The sequence below is a fragment of the Drosophila elegans genome, unplaced genomic scaffold (genome assembly GCF_018152505.1).
Source record: "Drosophila elegans isolate 14027-0461.03 unplaced genomic scaffold, ASM1815250v1 contig_476, whole genome shotgun sequence".
Classification (NCBI taxonomy): domain Eukaryota; kingdom Metazoa; phylum Arthropoda; class Insecta; order Diptera; family Drosophilidae; genus Drosophila; species Drosophila elegans.
The window spans coordinates 2247091-2261416 of record NW_024545863.1 but is presented as its reverse complement, the minus strand read 5'-3'; the positions used below and the strand labels follow the sequence as shown (position 1 = coordinate 2261416).

The window sequence follows — 14326 nt, the reverse complement described above, 5'->3', positions numbered from 1 at the left end:
TTTATTTAACAAATTCTATCGCGGGTATTATAAAATTTCACTAAGAAATGCCCTTTTTTAATATCTGAACACCAATTGTAAAACGTTATATTCCTTCAACTCCATTATATATATTTTAGTTTTCATAATTTAAACTAAAATTTTGGTAACTATTAAAAGCGGATGTTTAATAATTTTTCAGTTTTTATTTCTCCCATGAATTCGTTACTCATCAATTGAAAATTTCACTTTTGGTAATGCTATAAGGGCTATCATGATTGCAATTCTATGAAGTGGATCAAAGCGATATCGGGAATGCCTTCAAAGATTGCGGTGTGGCTGCTCGGAAATAGTTCGTTCTACGGGTTTCAGTGCTTAGTTCGGTGATGGCATGACCTTGATGCGATCGAAGGCCTGTTTCTCCAGGGTTTCGCGGTGCTTGGGATCGGCAATCTGGATGAGTTCATACATCCTCTGGCGCACATTCTTGCCGAACAGCGAGGCAATTCCGTGCTCCGTGACGACGTAGTGTACGTGGGCACGCGAAGTAACGACGCCAGCGCCTGGAAGGGATTGGGCATTAGCTGTGCCATCCAAAACGAAGCTCTCATCTACACTCACCCTCCTTAAGCGTGGGCGAAATCTTGCTCTCGCCCTTGTTTGTGGTCGATGGCATGGCAATGATGGGCACACCCAGTCCGTCGATGCCCTCGGCAGCGCCGCGAATGAAGTCCACCTGACCGCCGAAGCCGGAGTAGAAACGAGGGCCAATGGAGTCCGAGCAGACCTGTCCAGTCAGATCCACTTCGATGCAGCTGTTGATGGCCGTCATGCGGGGCTGCTGTTTCACAATGCTGGTGTTGTTCACATAGTCGATGGCGTACATCTCTAAAGAGGTGAGTAAATGAGATATAGTATTTGGAGGATGATTTATTTTGGGCATATTCCAGGGCACCTACCGATGAAGGGATTGTTGTCGACGAAATCGTACAGAGCCTTGTCACCGATGAGGAAGGAGCCCACGATCCTGCCCTGGTGCATCTTCTTCTTGCTGTTGGTGACACATCCCTTGCGCACCAGCTCCACCACACCGTTGGCGAACATCTCGGAGTGGATGCCCAGATCCTTGTGGTTGTGCAGAGCGGCGAGCACGGCGTCGGGAATGCTGCCAATGCCCATCTGCAGGGTGGCCCCATCCCGGACCAGGTTCTCGGCAATCAGCTTGCCGATCTTCTTCTCCACGGCAGAGATCTCACCAGTGCCATGCTGCGGCAGATCGTCGTTCACCTCGATGGCGTAGTCAAAGTGGGACTTGTGAATGATGGCATCGCCAAAGGTGCGCGGCATCTTGGGGTTGATTTGAGCTGGAGGAGCAAGACCAATAAGTGTCAGGATAGCAAGGACTCAAGCTGGCCAAACTCACCAACAATCAGCTTCGAGTGCAGCAGAGCAGCGCGCACACAATCGACGCTGGTGCCCAAGGAGCAGTAGCCATGGTTATCCGGTGGCGAGACGTGGATAAGGGACACATCGGGCTTCACTATCTGCTTGTAGAACAGCTGCGGGATCTCGTGCAGGAAGATGGGCACATTATCGCCACGCCCCTCGGCCACCGCCTTGCGCACATTGGCGCCCATGAAGAAGGAGTTCGAGCGGAAGATGTCCTTGTACTCCGGCTTGGCGTACTCCCCAGGACCCTCCGTGTGCATGTGGCACACGGTGACGCACTCTAGCTTGTTGTTCTTTCCGTGCTTGGACATCGCATTCAGCAGAGCCACGGGCGTGGAAGCTGCTCCGCCGGCGAAGACCGTATCACCTGGATTGGAGAGGGCGAAAACCGCAAATTTTATTACCAATAAGTTCAATTTGGCACAAGCTGCTAATCTGTTAATCCGTAGATATTGTACTTTTTATGATACGCTAATCTATCGAGCATGGTCTTATCTATAATAGACATGACATGCAATTGGAGAGCCTACAATTAAAACTTTCCTATTTTGTTTAATTAATAATGCTTTATATGTAATCATATTGAAGTTTCCAATGATTTAGCTAAGCACCTTCTCAAAAAAACTTTTGGGAATTTACCAGTGCTAATCTTAACGTTCAAGAAACTTTTATGATATGTTAATATGACAAATATGGCCTAATCTATACAAAAATTATACAATTTTTTATTTGACATGAATTTATGATTTTTCCTGATCTTGCAATTAATGCTGTCTATAATAAAAATATCATATTAGGTTCTTGCATATATCTAATAAAATGACGCTAACAAGTGAACACGTTTTAAAAATTAGTATACCTTTTTGATAATTGATTCTATCCATGAGATATTTTTATGATAAAAAAAGTAACATTGTTTTTGTGCATAGGCATACATGCTAAAATAATGACAAAGCGTAATTAAGTTTTTCAAGTCCAAATAATTTATGTTGCGCTGGTCATGCCTCTAAAAAGTGAAAAAGTACACACCTACGCATCTATTTTTTCCCCGACGAATTGTGCCAATATTTCGGCTATATTTTCTTCGATCATTCACTCTTTGGATGTCTAAAGCGTTTATATTTCGATTCTCTCAGAAGCTTTAAAGCTATAGCTAATATATATACCTTGTGTACATATATATCAGCAAATATTCAGAACGGCTGCGATAATGAGAATGCCGAGAGTGGGAGAGCTTATTACCTAGAAACTCGTGATAATGAATGTTTGTAAATAAATAACACCGGTTTCAATGATGGCATTACATTGTAAACATTTTTGACACAAAGAGATTAAATGAAATCAGAAAGTTTATATACTTTGCATAAAGATAGCCTAGACAATAACTCTACTTTGTTATAAAAAGGGACTTACTTAGATGCTTTAAAGAAATATGAATTTCTTCAATTTAAAATTGAAACATATCTAGGCACTCCAAAGTTCACTTCCATGTTGTATCTTACATATATTCTAATGCATTTATAAGCACATGCATAATGCTTTGGCAATCTATTTTGGTTACACACTCAAGTGGCCGGTGTGCCAATGTATTTTTGGTATGAGAAACTGGCAAGACCAACAATGCTGTGCAAATGAAGTCGATCGAGCCTCTTGAACGAAGGAACCATACGATAAGTGTGATTCTTATCAGCAGACGTCTGAGCCACGTCAACAATATCAAGTTTTCCGCGAACTTTTTACTTATATTTTTACCTATTTATGTATATTTACTTTATTGCAAAACCTCAATCTATGTCTTACACTTAACTTTAGCTAGTCAGGCCCTACTGTACCATTTATTATTTATTTTTTTATCTGCCAATAACGTGCCAAACGAAAAAGTTTTCCAAATCAAATTACGTCGCAGATTTGGCATGGCTTGTGTTGGCGATTTTGGCTAAAATTAGAGATACCAATTTTTGGTGACGTTTGTGGGTCGCTGCGATATGCCACGCCCCCTCCTAAGACCCGCCCCCTCCCCATTATATTATCAATTGGCATAGACCTGTTGATGAGAGGCCTTAGAAGTGCTAAGAAATTAAGATATTTCGTGCCTTGTGGGCGTGCCCCAATATTTGTTTGTATCACAGTATCACAGGAGATTGCCAAATTGTGCCCAATTGAATTTAATCAAAGCAGGGGGCCCCAAAAATTAATGTGTGACAGAAAAATATCTGTTCATTTCCTATCTTTGTATTCTAACATAAAAATTATCTAACCGTGTTCGTATTATTGTGATAAGAAAATATATGAAATGTTTTGATTTTGTATTAAAAAATTAATATTTTCTCTATGTGATTTATGAGTATGCTTCCACCAAAGAATCCATAATTCGTCGAATGACAAGCCCTACAAAAGTTCACCTGCTGATATTCGTTGCATAACTTTGCCTCCATATAAAGCTGTGCTCAATAGCATACTGGTATGTATATACATATGTATATTATAGGGTCTTATCAACACGACAACCAAAGGCCGGTTGTGCGGATAGACTTGTTTATGAGCTAGTTGTTCTTGCCACTAAGCTGAGCTTTGCATCGGACTTTTCTGTTTTTGTTTTGTTGCTGTGTTTGCCCGGGTACAAAGTACAACTTTCGCCTGGAAAATCATCAGCTCTGAATAAATACATATATGCATCTGAAAATGTATTTGAATATAAATGCTTATGCACGCACAGCTGTTTTCGAAAGATTAAAATAATTTAATTTTCACTTTTGTAGCTTTCAACATTTGGAATTACGTATATAATCATAAAAGTTACTGATTAGCATTGAGAGGGGTTAAGATACCCAAAGTTTGTTTCTTTATTGATAAGAAAAATACAGTGAAAACACTAAAAATTACACTTTTCTTTTGTATAACTTATCTAAATCTAAGAACATCATGGGTATATTTAGGATTATTACAGAAGAACCCATATAAAATGAAATTTGATTTAATTTTTTTTTATTTGTTCTATATCAACAGCCTGTTTAATATCATATGAATTACTAATTTAATAAGTAAAGTTATTGGGTTTAGTTTAAGAGCCACGACTGTATGTACACACTTTGATAACAAAAATGTGTTTAATTCTTGCAATTAAGTAGTATATACTTATGTAGGAAAATATATATTTATTAACCTATATATATCTCCATATTTTCTCTTATAAAACCTCTACTTTTACTTATCTGAACCATCGCTCCTCCATATAGCAACCCTCTCTAATCACGGGCAATTAAGTGCCATCAGTCTTTATATTGAGCACCCTGTAATTGCCCTTCGCTGTGCGCTCGAAAGTAGTTTGAATTACAATATCCAACAAAAACAAACACACATGGGTTTGTGGGTAAGACCTGGCCCCCACAACCCCGGTGTTTTCGTTTTCGTTCTGTATTCCTAAGCAGACCCACTAGAATGTTACATAACCGAAAATATTGCAGCCAGTTCCTTGGGGATGGGTTCTGGATGGATGGATATATGGATTTGGGGTAAGCGCTATATGGACTCACCCGATTTGATGCATGCCACGGCCTCTTCCGCCTTGACGATTGGAGGCTCCCGGGCGATTGGATGCGACAGTTCCCGGACATAGGTGAAATAGTTGTTTTGGGCGGAGACCGCGGAGGCGGTGGTCGCCGTTTTCAGCAGGCTATTCAGGTGACCCACATGGCGCGCCAATTGCTTGCTCATTATGGCTTATATGGGGTTTGTAATAATATATTACAGAAGAAAACACACACAATTTGAAAGGGGGTTAACGAAAAGAACGCGAGATGCAGGAGGCGGCAGAGTGGTGGGTTTCGCTTGGGAGAGTTCAGACTGTTCTTGGTTTGGATGAGTTCCGTCCACAGCGGCACCAAATTCGCAACTGGTTCGCGGTCCAAAACAACAACGCCATAAAAGCTCTTCCGCAAAAGCTATTCCCCGATCACAATCCCCAGCTCTAGATAGGGATTACTCCTCTCCACCATGAACATTCGCTCAAGTCTCCGTCATTTGCTGATTAAATATATATTCAAAGGTAATATTTAAAAGATTTTCGGTTGTTTATATATACATTTTATTTGAATTTTGAAAAGGCTTGAACAAGCCGGCTGTGTTGGGTAACGAACTTGGGCATCGATAGATCGAAAGCTTTTTGGTTATCGGTATCGTAAGGTGTGACTAAGGATAGTCGCATTATTTGAAGGCGTATTAAAATATTGGTACTCTTCCGAACTTTTTTATATTCTATTTGCTTAAATTATTATATTATTTTTCGTTATTAAAAATATATTTCTTAACTTAAGTTTGAGTGGGCCAGTGTTGAACAGTTTGTCTTAGTTTCGATAGACCAACGGCCAACCAAAGCGCCAAAATTGAAAAGGGATTTCCTATCCCTTTACATATATTGTTATCTTTGCTCATTAGAAAATATTTGCTTGTTGTTATATTGTGGAAATAAAAAAATGATTTATGAAGTAAATTTTAAAACCAAGAATTCTAAAATGTTATTATTTTTTGAAATTAGTGACAATAGATTAACTAAAATTTTACAGAAGATACATTTAAAAACATGTCTTTTTTAATGATAGTTTTAATAACTAATATCCCGTTACTGTGAAAATTAAAAGACAATTGATTGGTAGAGCTTTTACTTGGCGTTTATTCACTAAGATTATTCGTTCAATTAATCAAAAATTCCTAATACATAAAAGCGCTTTGGACTAACGATTAAAAAATAACAAAATACATTAGTTCCGCGTTCGTATCATAAAAAGACCTTATGTAATGTATACAACGCAATTCATCTATGTACAGGCTTAAAACGTAGGACCGTAAGATATATCAAAAGTTTGATCTATGTGTTAATGCGCATGTGCATGTGGTACATTGCTATGACTAGTTTATGCGATTTGCTGCCTCTAGACTCGAGTAACATTGACCGTTTACAAAACGGCTTCGGCACAATCTGGGGATACGAGTTAATATATATATATTTGATCGCTAGTATTAGTAGGATTAGTTTCAGTTGCAAGGATTGCTACCCTGTCGCTCGGAACTCTGCCGCCGATCCTTGAATCTGGACGGAGCCTAAACAATACAAAGTGATCATCGTCGAACTGAAGGGCGAGCGGTACAGGGTATGAGATTACAACACGGCTTTTTTTTTTTAAATATGTGACTAGAGGATTACTTATAGTATGAGTTGTGCAGCGCCCGTGGCGTGGGTCTTTGGGCTTCTGGCTTTGATTATTTTCGATTAGTTAGCTGATACAGAGTACTTGTTGTTCGTTTACAGTGTTTAAGGCTACTGCTTAATATTCCTACTTAGATAACGCTATGAGCTAGACTTCCTGGCTACTGACTCTGATTGGTTTCCATTTCCGTTTCCGGTTCCGCTTCCTGTGGCGATTTTAATTTGGACAAAGGCTTCCCTGGCCTTTACCTCGTGGGCAGCGTCATGTTCAGGCACAGCTCGTGATCCCGCAGATCACCCCAGCCGCCGTTGCCCTTGCGCAGCTTCGACTTCTTCATCAGACTGGGCACCGTCAAGGTGAGGGAGCGCGGGAAGAGCTGGTGCGAGTTCCTGGCAATGCGCAGCACGTGCTGCACCTTCGAGATCACCTGATTGGACTCGCAGTTCTTGTTCTTGTGGTGAACTCCGCTGTAAGAGAGAAGGAACATGTATATTAAAAAAAGAAAAGAAACTAGCTTCGAAAAGCTTGTTATTACAAGATATTACAAGATAAATATATATATTAGTGACTTATAGCTCCAATATAAAACTCAATTCCATTTGTTTAAGCTTTTAAATCAAAAGAAAAGGAGTATACGGTGACTTTTTAATTGACAAAAATCTTAATATTACCTTATTGCAATACAAATATTTGTGATCGTAGTGATTGTTCTCAATATTTCTTTGATTTTTTAAAAATAAAACCGTATTTCTGAAATCGTATATCTCAAGTTCTTTTTGTAAAAGTTCAATGATGATAAACCTTTTATTTGCCGCACTTTTTAAAAAGGTTCTGTAGTTACCAACCCTTATAAAATTAATCTTAATCTTTAATCTTAATACGAGCTAATAAATAGATGATATATTATTCTGCATGAGTATGCTCCTTGCTCACCATTCGCCGATGTGAAAGACCCGTGGACCCTTGACGATCATTGCGTGCAGCTTGCGCCGCAGACATTGTTGGGACACATGTTGGAGTGACCAATCCCAGTTGTAGTCGTCGTAGGTGCAAAAGTGGCGGGCACAATTCCGGATGTTCGACCAGGTGGTGCGATTGAATGCGAAGCCCATGTTGTGCTTGCTACTAACCCAGGGCATTACCTCCACCTGTCGAAGAAAAATCCGGGTTAACTACGCATAATGGAGAATAATGGAGTAGGTAACAATATTAAAAACCGATTATCAAAAAGTAAGGAGAGGGTGTCATGCAAATTTCATTCGATTCGGTTCGCCTGATGAGGACAATTTGGACAATAGGACATTCCAAGTGGGTCCCAACACGCACTTCCTTTGTCCTGGACTAACCACTAGTTGGACTTAGAGTGCGAAAGCCGGATGGTCGGGTGGGGTACAGTGCGCTCCATACCAAAAATACCTTGCGATAGTCATTTATGATGCTCTGCCTGTCGATCTTCACGGTGCGTACGCGGGCGTGCAACTGGCAAATCGAATCAAATCAGTTCAGGAGCGGATCAGGGCGAAGTGGGCGGGTCGGAGATGTAGCATGCCATCACAGACATATAGATAAGTACATTAAACACAACAATTACAACAACAAACAGGCAGTGATGGGAAATATTTAGGTGGTTATAGCAGGCTACGTGACTCGATACTAGTAGCTTTTGCCTCAATTGGTTAGAATTTCTTAGGTGTTTACGTTTCAATGTTTAAAAAACTTAAATTATAAGGTTTCTAAACAAATCACGTTCCGTTTAGACTTTAGCTATTTCCCCTTGGGTGTAAATATAACAATATCAAAAATAATCATTTAGGAATAAGCCTTGAACCCAACCTGGGGTTAAATTAAAACATTATTCTACCATCACTGCCAAAACAAGGTTAGCAAAGATAGAGGACAGTACAGATCATGCGAAATTGCCAAAGCGTAAATGGATGGGTTATGCAACAAAGAATGAGCAACGGAAGACAATCTACGCAAACAGGGGGCTTGGAAACAGGCAGGTGGGTGGGTGCTCGGCTAGAGATGATTGGGGGCTTGGAGTGGAGCGGCTGGTGCGGTTAACAGGGATCTCGGTAATCCCGCAGATCCCCGGATAGATAGCGGTGCGGTGGCGCTACCTTCTGATAGACGGAATACAATGACGGCAGGACATGATAGTTCCATGTTTGTGCACCATTTTTGCTGCTGCTATGGCTACTTTGCTCGTTATTGCTGGTGTCGGATGTGGCGGCGGTGGCGGTGACAGTGTTGATGAGGTTGTTGCCCCGCTTGTTACTGGAGCTGGAGTCACTGGCTCTCTGGTTGTCAGCGGTGTCGCCCACATAGACTTTGGATGACGGTGGTGATTGCGCAGATGATGAGGAGGAATAGGAGGACGACACAGCTAATTGCACAGAGTTTCTATTGTTATTCCTATTGTATCCTAATAGACTGTTTGTCGAGATCAGCGAGGAAGCATAGGATTTCTTGTTAGTCTGCGTGCCAGAATTCGGAATAGAACAGATACATATGGTAAATTACAATAGTCACATGAGTTTTGTCTAGTTAAGCACATGTATTTTTTTGTGTGGGTCTATGATCGAATAGCTGGCATCCATTCGGGCAAAGTCCTTGCCGCAATGGGCTGCCATCACAAGTCCCAAAAATGGATGGGTTGTATGCGTTTTGAATGAACGTGTTGTGTAGCAACGAAAGCTTGAAGGATATACATAAGATAGGCTCGAAGCGCTCTCTGAATTTTCGCAGCCAATGGTCGGTCTAGCATTAAGTGTACCGCCATTCTGCCCCAAGTTCTCACCTTGCTGTGGTACGTGTAGTAGTTGAAGGTCTTGAGATAGGTGCCCAGGGACAGCACATTGCACTGGGGGCACAAGTCTTTGGTTCGTTGCTGCATCATGGCCAGCAGGTAAAGGAAGTCTTCGGCCACATAGTGATCTTCCTCAAGGAATAGGACCAAGCCTGTAAATATTTGTGATATTAAGTCAAGTTATAGTTTCAAGAACAACTGATTTTACCTGTGTGATAGCGGGTCACCTCCAGTTCATTAAACACCCGGTTCGCTTTCCAAATCCAGTGGTGCTTTGTCTGCGTAAACTTTGCCTCCCGATAGTGGCCATAGAGATCGGGGTACATGGCATTGTTGCAATTGGTGATCAGAGCTCTATTGACAAATGAAATGAATTAATTATTGTCACAAATGCAGATATACTAAGTATAACGACTGTTTTCTTAAACTCACTGCTCCTTTTTGATATTCCTCGGGCAATCGTTGGGATCCACGCCGGGATACTCATTCGGATGCGTCTGAATGGAGTACGGATAGAAGATCTGCATCACCTTGCAGAAATCGATCTGCTGAACCAGGTCGTTGATGTCGTCGTCGTAATAGTCGTGCGAAAACACCAGCAGCACCTTGGAGATGTCCCTGGCCTGGGCCAGACTGACAATCAAATGTCGCAGATATGTAATCCTCGTGTGCACCTGCGGTTTTAAGACATTATAGAGGATCTACCTTAAAGAATAGGTACACTTACCTGGACTACAATTATCACAGAGTCGTTTTGCAGGGGCCCGAAGACGTCCTCGTTGAGCACCGACTGCATATCGTTGTACCTCCCGATCTGACGCTTGATCTCCGTAATATTCGGAGGATGATAGACGTCGAAGCTGATTGTGGTGGCAGTTGCAGCTCCGGCACTAGTTGCATTCAGGAGCAGGGCTAAAAGGGGAATAATTGTTTTAACAATACAATGTTTGTTTAATCTTCTATAGAGAATTACCCGCTCCGGAAAGAACTCCTGCTCCCGAGGCGGTGTGATTGCGGGAGTGGGGTGTCAGATACTTGTGCAGGGTGGCGGGCACCATGGCCAAAATGGCATCATCCGAATCGTTGGTGACCGCATCGCCCAGCACATTGTCCCGCGAGTCCACTGGGAAAAGATTAATGTACATATTTAATTATGGTCTCCCTAAATTACTTATAATAACTTACAGTAATTGAAATTGTGGTACTGCAGCAGGCCAAAGATGCATAGGGCCAGCAGGAATACACTCCGCATGTAGAAGTTATTGCGCTTGCGCCCCATTGCTCCGGTATTGGGCAGAGGGATCAGAATGCGACCTGTTCAAAACCAAACAGATTTAGCAAGGCTCACTTGTTATATTTGATGTCTTGTTTCTATTACCCCTCATTTTCGACATTTCCGCAACTCGTTCTCCTCTCGATTCCGGGATCGAATAACTAGCAAGTGTTTACTGGGAAAGCGTCGTCATCTCGCCATCTAAAATGGAGTGATCACAATTATTACGAGAATTCCCAATGTTATTAGCACAATCAATCAATTGGCTTCCAATTAATGTGATTATGTTTCACATATATTAAAAAACATTTGCGCAATTAATTAAATAATAATAATGTAGTTTAACTGTGTTGAAAAAGTATAGGGATAAATCATTTAATGATACCTTTACTGTGCAAAACATGTTTACTTTTCCATATTTGTATGTAGTTATTTTATTACAATTGCTCTCAAAGAAAAGTTCATTTAAATTTGATCAGACTTTAGGAATGTGAAAGCAGAACATCTATAAGAATTTTTGGGAGCCTTTAAATCAAAACCTATAAGTGTCCAGATTCTTCAGGTCTGATCCGCACAATGGGAATCGGAATGGGAATGCTAATCAGAAGAGTAACGAGTACGCAAATTCAATTGCACACCGGCCTCCAGTGCGCCGTATTCTCAGATCCATACTTGGCACTGGGCACTTGGCACTTGAGTTTAATTAGCAATGGAGGCTCACTGGTCGCCGCATGACAGAGGAGGAGCACGTAGTCGCCGCATGGAGCCCGCAGTCGGAGAGCCTGTAAAGTGGGCGGACCGTTGTCTGAGATCAGAAATCTGAAATCCACGGCCTCGCGTCAATTTTCATAAAAATAGATTCGGCGGCGGGCGGCTCAGCGAAACATTTCACATGTGAAACGCTTTTGCTTCGAGGAAGCGTAATTTATGTGGCAGAAACGGGAAAGAACTAGTTAATGCACGGCACTAGGAATCATGTAATAATATGTTTATTTGCGATTTACGGGGGCGTTTCTAGAGGCACACGCAACGACCTATGTATTTATAATTCCACTATTAATCATTTAACATTCATGATAATGGGACTGTATACAATTGTTAGCAAAAAGCTAAAATAACATAAACAAAAATTCGATTGTTGATACAGATTTTTATTCAATGCAAAGTACCCAAGTATGTGAAAGAACCAAATGTGCTCTATGGGGAATAATACAACTTGCTCGCGCTCACAGTCATCATCAGAAGGTAAATAAACACAAACCCTCGTGAATAATTATACACATGTGCTTGGGTTAAATAAGGTCCAAATTATCACCTTGAAAACGACTTTTCGTATTAGGCTGTTCCCTAACGGATTACGCTAATTCCTTCACACGTTTCCCCAGATTTCAACTAGTTTATTTTGGCGTCTAGCTGTCGCCAGTCCAAAGCAGTTTCGTTTCACAAGTGGACATCTCAAATCCAAGTCACATGCGAATTTAATGTAGGAGCACAATACAAGTGCTAAGGCTATGGCTAAAGATACATTCATATAACCTTATTAACTGGGAAACTAGAGCCAATAGAAAATGCAAATATGGAGTTCTTTATAATTAGAAATTCCCTCTCCAGATGAATATCTAATTACGCCCCTTAGTGCCAGGCAACTAATTATAATGGTTCCTGGTCCCGCCAAGCTGACGCATTCAAATAAATAAAATCAATGAACCTACATTAATAACTCTGCCCCTTTATTAATAAATTGTAAGTGAGGCAATTGACGATTGAGTTCGACTTTGAAATTCAGGGAGTGAAAGGGGAATGCGGAAAACATCTAAAAATCAGTACACTGAAAAACATTTTGTTCGACTTGCTTTACAATTTTGTTTTTTGTAGTATTTAATGAATATTATTGTCAGCAAATGTACTCTAGAACCAAACCAATTCGAAGTTATTTAAAGCTAGTTTTGATAAATTATGCTTGTACGCCTATAATGACCTCAAGTTTTAACTTCAATTAAATGAGTTTTAAAATTCCTTAAAAACGTTTTTGAAACGGCCTTGCTTAACAAATTTTAATGAGTTAATACCTCGATAATTAAAACTATTAATTTTTTCTGTGTGTAGGAACAACCACTACTCGTAAATGCAGAGACTTTTTTTTTGGGCGGTAGTGAAGGTGGAGGAGGGGAGGGGAAAGGAGGGGAGGGGACTAAGGGGCGTGAGGTCGAACAGGTATTTTCGGTTTGGCTGTTACGAAATTAATGGCAAAAATTGTCATGCCGAAGCGAAACCAAAACAAAAACACACGAAAACGCAGGCAAATGCGCCGTTTACTTTGCATTGTTTTTATGGGTGGTTTTAACGACTGACTTTGGGTGACTTTCGACTTTTTTCGGGCGTGTTAATTGTTTGGAGCAAGTGGACGCACCTTTGCTCGATTTTCCGACCAGTTCGGCACCTTCGAAGGACTCAAATTCCTCCATTCTTTTGCGGTCGCCAACTATTCTGCGTACAATCGATTTTTCAGACACCCCCAAGAATTGCAGCGTAACAAATTTCTTGCTTTCGTCCGGGTTTTGGGGCATTTCGGGGGGTTAAAGGTATATTTAGTTGATTCTCCAGCGAATCGAAGGATTTTACTTTTATCCCAGTTTGTTGTCGTTTTTGCTGTTGTTTTTACAACACAAACTCTTGCATTTACGGTACACACACACACTAACAGCTGCTACGGCAGCCGCTGCACACACACACACGCACAGCGGACAAACGGGCATCTCTATCTCTTTTCATCTTATCTCTCTATGCCGCACATTTTTCACATTTCCCGGTTTTGTTTTTTTTTTCTCTTCTAATTTTATGTAAATTTGTCTATTTAGTTTTCGCTTTCGTTTGGCCAACAACAAACAACTCGCGATCGAGTATCTCGGGTCGGCCGTCCGTTACGAAGTATCTCATGCGATGTATCTCATGAGCGCGAATCAAATTGAAAAGGTAACACAAACAGCTGTTCGGGTGGAGATGGGTAGCAAGCGATAACTTAAAGGCTTAAGTCGATAAATATTTAAGGCTTGAATTGTAAAAAAAAGAGTGTGTAGTAATCTTTTTTTTTTTTTACTCTTCTTAAATTTATTTTAAAGGTCAGAAATATATAATAAAGTTTGGAGTTTTTCATTCATTATGCATTTAATATTTGCACATTTATTGGCAATAAGAAACTTGCCATTATTTTGAAATTATTGTAATGTTGTGTTCAATTAATTTTGACAACCAAAATATTTTAAGCTATTAATGAAGTCTTCTAGCTTCGCGTTCGGATTCCAGGAGCGAAAGGATATCGCCCTCACGAATAGGTCCTTTGACGTTGCGAATAATCTGGCGGTTCTGCTCGCCAAGCAACTCAACCTTAACCTGAGTACATTGGCCCTGGGATCCTGTGCGGCCAAGGATCTTTACCACGCGGGCGTGTACAGGCTTGTCCATAATTGTTCAATATTTATTGCAAGAAATTTTTTTTTTCTGATATATATTAAATTTAAATATGATCCTATGAGTGCGGCCGCTCCGGTAACCGGACTACTGATTCCACTGCTCACCAGCCCTGAAAACAGTGACGTTGTTATCGAACCAGCT

At 40.8% G+C, this 14326-nt stretch overlaps 3 protein-coding genes across 4 annotated transcripts; all 3 read right to left on the bottom strand.

Annotated features, from left to right (window-relative positions):
- Positions 1–165: 165 nt before the first annotated feature.
- Positions 166–5333, bottom strand: LOC108148793 (4-hydroxybutyrate coenzyme A transferase). Its single transcript, XM_017276012.2, has 5 exons — positions 4962–5333; positions 1403–1795; positions 939–1343; positions 601–867; positions 166–542 (listed from the first exon to the last, which is right to left on the bottom strand). The coding sequence occupies exons 1-5, from the start codon at positions 5140–5142 to the stop codon at positions 355–357; spliced, it is 1434 nt and encodes a 477-aa protein (XP_017131501.1). The 5' UTR covers positions 5143–5333; the 3' UTR covers positions 166–354.
- Positions 5334–6073: 740 nt separating this feature from the next.
- On the bottom strand, positions 6074–13681 carry LOC108148891 (alpha-1,6-mannosyl-glycoprotein 2-beta-N-acetylglucosaminyltransferase). 2 transcript variants are annotated; one of them, XM_017276199.2, is made up of 11 exons: positions 13125–13681; positions 10820–10915; positions 10627–10755; positions 10415–10564; positions 10169–10353; positions 9874–10115; positions 9650–9795; positions 9433–9593; positions 8753–9109; positions 7566–7780; positions 6074–7099 (listed from the first exon to the last, which is right to left on the bottom strand). In XM_017276199.2, the coding sequence occupies exons 2-11, from the start codon at positions 10833–10835 to the stop codon at positions 6877–6879; spliced, it is 1824 nt and encodes a 607-aa protein (XP_017131688.1). In that variant the 5' UTR covers positions 10836–10915; positions 13125–13681; the 3' UTR covers positions 6074–6876. The 2 variants fall into 2 exon arrangements, with proteins under 2 accessions (XP_017131688.1, XP_017131689.1); XM_017276200.2 differs by lacking the exon at positions 8753–9109.
- A 151-nt stretch (positions 13682–13832) lies between these two features.
- LOC108148566 (40S ribosomal protein S28) lies at positions 13833–14274 on the bottom strand. Its single transcript, XM_017275612.2, has one exon. The coding sequence runs from the start codon at positions 14174–14176 to the stop codon at positions 13982–13984; it is 195 nt and encodes a 64-aa protein (XP_017131101.1). The 5' UTR covers positions 14177–14274; the 3' UTR covers positions 13833–13981.
- Positions 14275–14326: the final 52 nt, after the last annotated feature.

Coding starts and splice junctions, on each gene's coding strand:
- LOC108148566 (XM_017275612.2), bottom strand. CDS start 14,176: ATGGACAAGCCTGTACACGCCCGCGTGGTAAAGATCCTTGGCCGCACA.
- LOC108148891 (XM_017276199.2), bottom strand. Junction 9,110..9,432: donor ACTACACGTACCACAGCAAG/GTGAGAACTTGG, acceptor TCTGGCACGCAG/ACTAACAAGAAATCCTATGC. Junction 7,781..8,752: donor TGTATTCCGTCTATCAGAAG/GTAGCGCCACCG, acceptor TTTCTTCGACAG/GTGGAGGTAATGCCCTGGGT.
- LOC108148793 (XM_017276012.2), bottom strand. CDS start 5,142: ATGAGCAAGCAATTGGCGCGCCATGTGGGTCACCTGAATAGCCTGCTG. Junction 1,344..1,402: donor GCACTCGAAGCTGATTGTTG/GTGAGTTTGGCC, acceptor TTGCTCCTCCAG/CTCAAATCAACCCCAAGATG. Junction 868..938: donor CGACAACAATCCCTTCATCG/GTAGGTGCCCTG, acceptor TCACCTCTTTAG/AGATGTACGCCATCGACTAT.